This window comes from Sturnira hondurensis, unplaced genomic scaffold (genome assembly GCF_014824575.4).
Source record: "Sturnira hondurensis isolate 20B ecotype Veracruz unplaced genomic scaffold, ASM1482457v3 Scaffold0021143, whole genome shotgun sequence".
NCBI lineage: Eukaryota > Metazoa > Chordata > Mammalia > Chiroptera > Phyllostomidae > Sturnira > Sturnira hondurensis.
In genome coordinates this window covers 5521540-5531976 of record NW_028093774.1, presented here as the reverse complement: position 1 = coordinate 5531976, position 10437 = coordinate 5521540, and the positions used below count along the sequence as shown (strand labels likewise).

The window sequence follows — 10437 nt, the reverse complement described above, 5'->3', positions numbered from 1 at the left end:
GTGGCACACGCGAAGGCTCAAGGCAGGTTAACAGGTAAAAAGAGATCAATTGTTACAACCTCCACGACCAGCTGGCTTCACCTTTACCCCGGCGACACTGCTCTTTGTCAGGACCAAGGAAAGACAGTGTCATCTCTGGTCGGCAGAGACACAGACGCACATGGAAAACAAAAATTATCAGTGAGGCGGTCAGTTCATGAGATTTATACTCAAAAATTTTCTTAAGAATACACGTGATTTTACAAGACCATTCATCGTAGCACCAAGCCCAAAACTCCTTAATAGAAAACAGTCGGCAAATACTCCAGTTAATTTCCCGCAAGTATAAATTATGCAAATAGTCATTTATATCTTCATTTACAGTCATCAATAAATAAGGGTGTACATTCACACCATTTTTTACAAAGATCCCCTTTTACAAAGCTACAGCTATGTATATACTAAGTAGACAAAATAACCCTTGTACTACAAAATAACATTTCACTTTTTTCAATAGTTCTCTTAGAGCTCTCAGTAAAAATTTTCACACATTGTCCATTACGTCTTGCATGGCCTTTAAAGAAACTGTAGCATTGTCTGATAAACATGTTCCCAACCTTGAAAAAATAAACACATATTACCATCCAATACAATATGTCCTGAACAAACCCCTGATTCCAGGCTTAGTGATTCGTCCCAACTGTCTATGGCAGGGCAAGACCACTTTTCCAGTTTTATGGCGTCTTTGGCTGATACGACCAGCACCAATGCACAGGATGCAGGCAGCTATTTTATGGTGCAATTTCAAGGGCAAAGGGCTGGTCTCTTCTTCATGGCAAAACTCCCTGACCAGGTGCCAGGTCCACCCCAGGGGACATTCCACACCAACGTGCCAGCCTTTGGCTTAAGGGGGTCCAGTGCTAGACTGCAAAGGGCCTTGGGCTCCGAGGGGACTGTCTGTGTCTAGCATTTTGAGTCTGCTTTGTGGGCAGGGTGGGGGAGGAGGGAAGGAACAGGACGGGAGAGGGGGACAGGTCCGCTCCATTACAGCCATCTATTCCTACAGATGAACCCCCCAATGTGACAGCACTCCCCTGGGAAACTGCCCCCCGATGGTGGCTGAGGAGACCAGTCCAGTTCTAGGAGCCCTCGGAAGGAGATCTCCCACAATCTACTCCCAAATTTCACCCCCACACCTCTAACATGCTCCCTTTTATTTTACCAAACTTTTCTAGGCACCTTTCTCAGATATGAAGGCCGTAAGCAATGCTTTAAGCTTTGGAATTCATTTACAAACACAGAGGTACGTTATTTTAAGCAGATAAGCCACTTACTGAGATTTTATTAAAAAAACAATCTAGGTTGCTAACCTTTGGATTTTTAAATCTAGGACTTTTCAAAACAGGTCTTCCCACTTCCAGCCCAGAGAGGTAAACGAATTATTCAAGGGGCCACTGCAGATGAGCCACAGCAAGGACGTGGGTTCCCGAGGCCGGGCCAGCTTGTCCTACTTTGGAACAAAGTCAACTCTCTAGGTTACAGACACTCCCAGTGTCCCCTTTAAAAAGGGGTCTCCAACCTTGGGTGACCTTCAGCCCCTTTTGGGGCTGTCCTTTCTTGTAGCACCATCTGCAGAGACCAGGCTCGTACTGAGTTTTGGTGGGATTAATACGGAAGCGGTAGTGGCTGTTGCAGAAGGAAGAAACCTATCAAAAGCATTCGCTACTCGTTTTCTGCAACCACGCAAAAATCACCACTTTTAAACTGAAAGGGAACATTACGATCCCCATCTCAGACCAGCCAGTTAGGACTTCATCCAAGCAATCCATGTCCGCGGTCCCACTTCACCTGCGGGGTGCCCAGCCCAATGGAACGGATGTCTTCTGAAAGAGAAAGCCAAACATCCTACTCAGAAAAGCGCACGTTCGTGGTGCCGGGGTGCGCAGTGGGGGCGCGGCAGGGTGCTGTTAGGGGCAGCAGCTCACTCTGCAGGATGCAGACTTCGCTGAAGTCACTGAAATCTTTGACGTTAAACGCTGAGATTTTGCCCCGAAGGGCCCTTTTGAGGCACGTGGTTGCAAATTCGCCACCAGAGGCTAAAACAGGAATCCTCTGTCATTGTCACGTGAGTACTAAGGAGATATTTAAGCAGTTTTGGTAGGGGGCTGGGGATGAAGGTGTGCAGAAACGTGAGAAGGGGATGAAGGTGGGGAACTGCAGAGTGCCTCACGAAGTCTGCCACCTTCTCACCTCTGAGAATTTCTACCCACAACTTGCCCCGGAGGCCAAAGTCACCGAGAATCAGAATCTCATTAGGGCGCAGCTTTATTTGCTCAGCATTGATGTCTAGGGGGGAAATCAGCATCTGAAAATGAGCCCCACGACCTTGCTCTCTTTCCTTCCTGTGCTTCAGTTTCCGCTCTGGGCTAACCACCTCTCCTGATTGTTGTAAGGGTCCCATGAGTTAGTGGGTGCACAACGGCTTCCACTTCCTCTTGTAAAAGGCGTGAGTTAGATCTGGCCAGATGAGGGTGGGTTGGAGAGAGGTTAGAGGGGCCATGGGAAACCGAATGCCAAAAAAGGAGGGGTATTCAAAGCCCGGAGAGGAGGGAAATGAGGAATGAGGAGCTACTGAGCGTTTTACATCCTATTGAACGTGCAAGGAGCTACAATTCACTCAACAAGCACCTACTGAGTGTCTATCGTGCACAGAAGCTGCTCAGAGAGCTTAACTGGCCCATGACCTCCCAGCTATCTGGTGATAGAGCCAAGATCCGAACTGAGCTCTGGCCGGTTCCCAGGCTTGCCCTCTTTCCTGATCCCACAAAAGATCCTGCAGAAGGAGGGAGTGACTTTTTTAAAAAAATGGGTTCAGTTAAAGAGACCCGGGCCAGATGCAAGCTAGACACGACACCCACGTGGCGGGAGGGTTAGATGAGCGGGGGGATCGGGGCCAGAGATGGTTGCACTGTGAGTGCGCTTAAAGACCACGTGCTCGAACGCACGAAATACTGGTTGTTTCTTCCCCATAAATGAGAATGTTTTCTGGCTTGAAATCACAGCCCTGGGCTGGGAAGAACTGCTGACCTGAGGTGTTTCCTCAATATCCTCAAATCACACTGTAAACACAAGTTGGCCCGCCTGGCACCCCGAGGCCCGGCGGTTCCAGGGGTGGGAGGAACACCAGAGCCGCTGGCCTCTGCCGCCTCTCCGAGGAGCTGGGCCTCCAAGTGTCCAGGCCTTTGCTCCTTTCCCCGGTCAAGCTCACTCCGAGCTCAGGCCCACGCACAGTGGTGGAGAAGTGACAAGGCCTGAAGATCGCTGTGTCACTTTGAAACATCAAGAGCGAGGGCCGAGTGCTCGCGTGGAGCCTGAGGACATGGTCGCGTCTGGTGGGAGTGAGAGATGCCGGGTACAATTTCCACAGAGCCCACGCCTCTCATGGGCTCATCTCCTGAGGGGCTGGCTGTCGTTCAAACACAAGACCCATGAAAGACAGAGGGAGCAGATCAGTGGACCTCGACGTCCAGCAAAGCAGCTACGTCATTTCCTGGCTCCCTCACACTGGCTGCTAAGGCAAACTCCGCAGCAATTTCTAGCAAATGAGCATGACATCACCTAAGCCAGCTCGTAGCCGTCACCCACCCGCCCCAGCACCTGGACCTCAGGTGGGAGCAGGGAGCTGGGTGGGCCAGAGGGGGCACCTGCTCTTCGTGGGGGCTCCAGATGGCCTGCAGGGCAGGGCTTTAAATCTTCCCCGAAGGCGGTTTCAGCAGGGCTTATGCAATGTTGGGACCTGCAGAGCTTTGTGCTGGCTTCCTGGCAAGAGTATCACCAAGAAGGTTCTGAGGGGCCATGTGGAAGCTCTGACATTGCCCACTTTGGGGGCTTTGGGTGGTAAAGCTATGGGTGGGTCCCTCGGCAGAGGTCCCTGAGGGACGTCTCCAAGCAGAGAGGAGAGAGGCCACGTCTCAGAGCTCTGGTGGGGTTTCTGGAGACCTTCTGGACAACCGAGGAAAACCAAGCTTGCGTGAAAGAGTTCATCGGACCGCGACCCAATGACAGAACCACACAGACCAGTTCTTGCCCAGAAGCCGCGATGGGTTGTCATGAGTAAGACCTGTTCTTCCCTCGTTCACTCTGGCTTGTGTTTGAGAGGTTTGTCCTAGGCTGTTCTGAGTCCTTGGTCAGAAGGGGAGGGAGGGCGAGCTTCAGGGGCTGGGGGCTACAGTTTTGTAGAAAACCCAAATGGGAACCTAGCTGTCCCTCTGGCGGGCACCTACTAGCAGTGTGACTGTCATCTCCACATCCTGATCTTGCTTTCCCATTTCTTAAGCGAGGTGCTGGACCCTTACATGGTCCCTGAGGCTACTGAATAATCTGTACTTTGGAAGATGGACTCTACGGACGGCCTCCAAGCACTTCTCTCCCCCACTGTTCTACCTAAGAGCAGGCAGGCACTGCACAGAGAAGAGTCAGGAATGGCGCTGAACCCCAGAAACGGAGATGCAGCGTGTGTCCTGGGTGGCTGTCTAGAGAGCAGTGAGGACATCCTTTCTGGCGCCCAGTCCTGGTGGGTTTGGCCAAGAGGAAACGCTCCCCAGCTCCATCACAGAGGGGCCACCCCGTCTGTTCACTGGCAAACGCCAGCGTGGACTACTGGTCTCCGAACGAAGTAAGGATGGCAGAGAAAACGTTGGAACTGTGTGAACTTGTGGACAGGTGGGAGACCTAAGGTTCGTGGGGGGAGCGGTGGAAAAGGGGGGTGGGGAGAATGATTCTTTTAAGTGCGGCATTCAAGAGAGCCCGCGGGAGCTGTTTCACCCTCCTGCACAGTATTATACAAAGGCACCCAGAGGCCGCAGCTCGGCAGGATGGATGTCCCCACATCCCCAGCTGGACTCAGGGCAAGTTCACAGACAAGTCCACAGAGCGCAGAGCCACCTAACAAAGTGGAGAGAAAGCTCAAATGGGACCTGAGATTCAAGATAGTGTGTTGAATGCATGGGCTGCTTTCTTCCCGTGTGAAGCCCATGAATAGAGGAGCAAAGGAATGGAGGTTACGCAATCACAAAGACCAAGGGATGGAAAGGAGGCGGTGGTGGGCAGGAGGTGCCGGGGGCAGAGCCGCTGGAGGAGTGAGCAGGGCCGAGGACCCCTGCAGAGGAGTGTCAGGAGTAGTCATCCCGCTCCGTGGAGGATCTGGAGGAGGTCCAACCCAGGGACACCAGGCCCCGCCGGGCAGAAGGAACTCAGTGAGTGCATACCGACCCGGATGGGACTGCCTGCCCTGAGGTCAGGAGCTGGGCCCTCGGCTGTGCGCTGGGATCTCTGGGTACCATGGTTCTGCACAAAGGTGCTTGGCGGAGGTGCAACCAGGAGTGAAAATCTCGCCCTTTGCACTGCTTGCTCAAGCCTTGCCCCAGCTCAGGGCTGCATCTTCCTGGAGGAGCGGGCAGTAGGCGCCCTCTGCCAGTCCAGCTAAGTGCTTAGAGGTAGCTTCTGCCCAATGTGGGCACCTTTTTTCCTAAGTCATCCACCCGAGGGGACACCTTCTTTGAAATTGCACGAGGGCACTGCACAGGCGGGTAGCAGCCCTGTGTGTGCCCCTCTCCCCCAGGCACAAGAGAGGTGGAAGTGTCCCTGAAGACACGCGGTGAGCCCCAGAGAACAGACATGAAAATACTGCTTTGTGGGTCCGCCCCTGAACACTCCAGGTCTGCACCTGGTGACCCTCCATAAAAGCCCATCACCCACCACAATGAGCTTCCAGTCCATTCTTGGATGAGCAACTGTTAAAGATGGCCAGGTCCAGGGGACCGCCAGATGTTTGAGGGGAAAAAAACTTGCAACGTGCAAGTCAGAGACTGAAACCGGCTGAGAAAAACGAAACGGGGAGGAAACCACAGCATCAGGAGAGGAGAAAAGGGCTTCCGAGAGCCCCGCTGTCACCGACACCCACAGACACGCATGGCCTGCACCCATGAGATGAGGATGAGGCGCCAGGAAACAGAAGCAAGAGGCAAAAGAAAACGATGCGGCAATAAAAAAAATAAAAGAAAATTCATCGGGTGTGTTGAGAAGATAAAACTGAAAGACTCTCCCTGGAAGCAGATGAAAAGATAAAAGAGATGAAAAATACTACAGGGTTAACCGGAGAGGTCCAATACTGGAGCAACAGGTGGTCCGGAGGGAAAGGTGAACAATACAAGGAAACCGAAGACATCCCCGGGAGCCCGGCACGGGGGACACCACCAAGGGTACAACACTGTAGGGACAGCTCAGAACACTAACAATGAGGGGACTGTAAATGTTCCCTGGGCTTGGGACTCCAAATGGCATCAGAATCTCAACCACCACGTTGGGGGTGGGGGGATGAAGGAGGCATTATTTCTTCCTGCAATTCTACCCCAAGCCACACTTGGGTAAGGGAAGAATAAAGGTATTGTAAGTTAGGCAAAGTCTCAAAATATTTACAATGTTGACTCCCGTGTTCCTTTCCTTAAGAAGTTACTAAAGAATGTGCCACACCGGAAAAATCAAATCAAGGGGGAACCACTGGACAAGAAAGAGCATGTAAGCGCAGTGCACCACGCAGTTCGGGGGTGAGGACGTCCTCACACAGCCACACTGAACGGGGGCGCACCCCACACCATGGTCTCACTGCGCCCGCGAAACACGGTGGGGGATGGGCAGAGTGTGAGCCCCATTAGCCACAACAGCCAGTGGATGCTTCTGAATTAACTTTAAACATAAAAGTGTGAGCGTGCATGTAGGAATGTAAAGGTAAATATTCAAAAGAGCTGAGTGTTACTTCTAGAGCGCAAGCTCCGGGGGCTGCTTTTCATTAAAAGCCTTACAGTGTTTGTTTATTTTAAAACTACGAACATGTATTACTTGGATGAGAGTCTAAAATGAATTCTTTTTGAAAAATTATAAGCCATGGGATGGTTTATCCAGCAGGCTTCTCTATCCACCATTAATATCCCACTTCTTCCCTATGTGTCTATATCAACTGAGAAATTTTATTTTTCCCTTACAAAAAAAAAAATCGGTTTGTTGCCAGCCTGAACCAAATGACTTTTCGGCACCTTGCCAGTCGATGGTTTTAAACATCGTATTACAAGTTGTACTGGGTGAGAAGAGAAGCCTGCAGAGATTTTTCTCGACAAAGTCTAGACCCGTAAATGAAATGATTTAACATTTGGGTCAGCTCTTCCCTGGCTCTTTAGGCGAGTAATGGAGGTGCGCCCTGCACGGTGTTCAGGGTTATAAAACATCACACATGTAATCTTTATTGTCTGTACCTTTGAACTTTCCATGATGCCAGGGTGCTCACTAATTAGCCCATTTTCCATGGGACACTTGCCCTCTGAGATGGAACCCCTCCAAGCTCCCAACAGCTTTCTGCCGGGAAGGCTCAGCCCGGTTTGTGGAGAGGAGGTGGGCCATAGTCAGAGCGAATCAGGGCCCGGGGCGGGGTTATGGTCACGCACACACGGGCTCTGCCAATGCTCTTGGCCATGCTGCAGTCCTGTAAACTGGAACCTCACTGCTGGAAACTAGGGGGTCCTTGGCTTGCTGAGAGGAATGTGACTCCTGGAGTGAGAGCAACGCTGGCACAGCAGCAGACAAGCTGTTAGAGCTGCCGAGTGTCCCCCAGATCCACCAGGGGTTGAGCCTGAAAGTGAACACGGCTTCGTGGGGAAAATGCGAGAACAAAGCAGGGGTTCGAGATTGGTGTTAAAACTCTGGTGTTTTCGAAATGAGGTTGTTTTTATCTAACGATTTTATCTTTTTTCCCAGGAAATCCATGGGCACAATGGAAGTCCCCTAAATGTGGTAAGTGCTCTGAACGGGGCGTTCAGTGGCCCGTGCAGTGGGTGATCTCAGATGACCCACGCTGCCTCTCTGGATTCGGCTGGAAAAGATGCTGCCTGACGGTCCCCTCTGATCTAATAGTTGGTGACTTTATACGTGTCACCTAATTCACGCTCACTGCAGAGAGGACAATGGGAAGAGAAGGCAATACACCATCACCATCACTGTGACCTGAATCTCCACAGGAAACGGGGTGCTGAGGGAGCCCAGGCTGGAAGACAGAAGGGTTGGTGGGTGCCTCTGTCCACTCACAAACCGCCTGCCTGCTCCGGTCCACTTCCCAGGGTGTTTTCCAGAAAGACAGCCTTCCCAAGAAACCCCCTGTGAAGGACCACAAAGGATGCCTGAGCCGAGACTGCACCCTGTAGCAGGCGCTCACAAAGCCTTCCTGGGGGCAGGAACCTTAGGCAGCCTCTTCTGCTTTCCTCCTTGGGCTCTTTTTGGGGCTTTGCAGGGCCCAGAGAGGCCTTAGGGATCAGCACCGATGTCTCAGGAGCCAGTGATGGAAGCCAGGGGGCCGCCAAAGCAAAGTGGGAGGGACCCCAGTCTGCCCCGCATCAGCCGGAGCTCCGCTTTTATCTGCCATCAGGACTGGCCACACCTGGCCCCGAGGCCTCATTTGAAAGGAGGGTTCCATTTGTGGAAAAGTTTTGAAAGTCCAGCGTTACCCCGATTCAATCAATGCAAAAGTAAATTTAAAATGCGTCCCACTTTCCCCGCTCAAAACCCCAAAACGCAGGGTAGAAAAGCTCATGACACAGCGTTCGAGTTCCTGCTTGGATTCAGCCATTCCCAGACACTCTCCTGGAGCTGGCAGCTGGGTGTCCCTTACATGTCTCCCCCACCCCGTCCCCAGACCACACAAGTGCAGGGACACCAGGTACCTTCATTCACACGGCCCCTCCTGGAGAAAAACATGGCCCTTTTCTCCCCAGCAGAGGCTCTGCCTGGGGCATGCACACTCTTTCCCATCGGGAGGACCCTCATCGGACAGGAAAGTAACTCGAGTCCATCTAGAACCTTAAGAACCTACATGTGGGATGGGCCGAGACCGGGTTATGGCTAGAAACCAGTAAGTGACAAAGCAAGGCACACGAGGATAGAGCCCACCCAAGGGTCCAGCATACCCCTGAGTGCTGAGTACACAGCCAGGGAGAAAGCATGCTTAGGATTCACGAGAAGAAAAAAAAAACCATTAAAAAAAAGAAAAAGAAAAGCAAGGAGTCCAAATTTCCTGGGAGATCCTCAACTGTCTGTAGCGGTGCCCTGTCCAGACCCCGAAAGAAAACGAAGTAGAAAGATCTCCCACCCGGGCGGGGTCCTGTTCTTTTTATTGTGCAGACACACGCATCAGAGTCTGGTGATGTCCAGCTGTGGGAAGAGCAGCAGGCAGTACACCAGCAGCCAGAGGAAGAGGATGAAGTACACCATGTCCGGCTGCTGGACAAGCTGGGTCAGCGAGTCGCTCTGCAGCCTGGCAGTCTCCTGCAGCGAGGCTTCGCCAGAGCGGTTGGCCTTCCTGCAGGGGCAAGACACAGGCAGGGCAGTCACAAGCAGGGCCCCAGTGGAGTGGCCCCTGCTCGCTCCCTGTACGTGAACACCACTGCCCAACTGGAGAGCTGAGGGCAGCCCAGGGGTGCGGCCAGGACACCCCACATTGCATGGGTAGCCCCAAGGTGGGGGGCTGAGGGCCTGGTGGCCCTGTGAGCGCTCACAATACTCGGTTCATCCCCACAAGGTGAAGAGGGAGAGGCCGCTAGCCCATTCTACAGATGGGCACCCTGAGACTCACAGGGTGGTGGAGAGGCCTGCCCTAGGCCACACAGTGACTGTGACGGAGCGGGGCCCCGGCCCAGGTCCGACTCCCAGGCCAGGACAGCATCCCAGGCCACCACAGCTGCCTTCACATGGTTAGATACTGGCAGCTGTGTTACTACTGAGCAGCAGAGGGGACTTTCCACGTCCCCTGAAGGAACAGAGAGTTCCCCAGTTACAGAGCATTTGCAAACAGCCATTAGAAACCAAAACCAAAAGAACCACCACGAACTTTGGTTTCTGGTTGTTAAAATAATGGCTGGATTTGGCTTTGGTCAGATTCCTCTTTCTTCTTTTACTTCACAGAAAATGGTGTTAAAGTGACAGTGAGCTCTTCTCCAGAGGACAGAGCCCAGAGGGTGCCGTGCGGTGGTGACCAACCGCGGCGCCCAATTTCCACAAAGGGAAGGGCTGGGAGCATATTCTGACCGGAAGGGGCATCAGGAGCCTCTGCTTCAGCTGCACGTCTAGAAGCTGAGTGTAAGCTCTTTGGGGTCACTTGGGACTTGTGATGGAGGCTATGGGTCGGAAACGCCTTTAGCCCCAACTGTCCCCTGACCCAGGGACAGCCCAGGCCCAGAGTGGACTGTGCTTCCGCCCTGCTCTGAAAACGGAGGGATTCAGATGCAGATACTGGACAATGGACAGGATTGCTTTCTCTTTCTTAACACTGTCCTGAAAGAAAATTTAAACTGTATTTTTTTATTGCACAGGTAGTAAATGCCCCAAAACATGGAAAACACGACTGACTGCATTTCTCAA

At 52.4% G+C, this 10437-nt stretch overlaps 1 protein-coding gene across 2 annotated transcripts in view; it reads right to left on the bottom strand.

The window, feature by feature from the left end:
- Positions 1–9176: 9176 nt before the first annotated feature.
- The window catches only part of CLMN (calmin), a 95679-nt gene continuing 94418 nt past the window's right edge, over positions 9177–10437 (bottom strand). The window contains exon 14 of one of the 2 annotated variants that reach the window (XM_037031796.1): positions 9177–9375. In XM_037031796.1, coding sequence (XP_036887691.1) covers positions 9211–9375 — 165 coding nt within the window. In that variant the 3' untranslated portion in view covers positions 9177–9210. Of the gene's footprint in view, positions 9380–10437 lie in introns of both variants that reach the window. The other variant, XM_037031797.1, reaches the window with a different exon arrangement.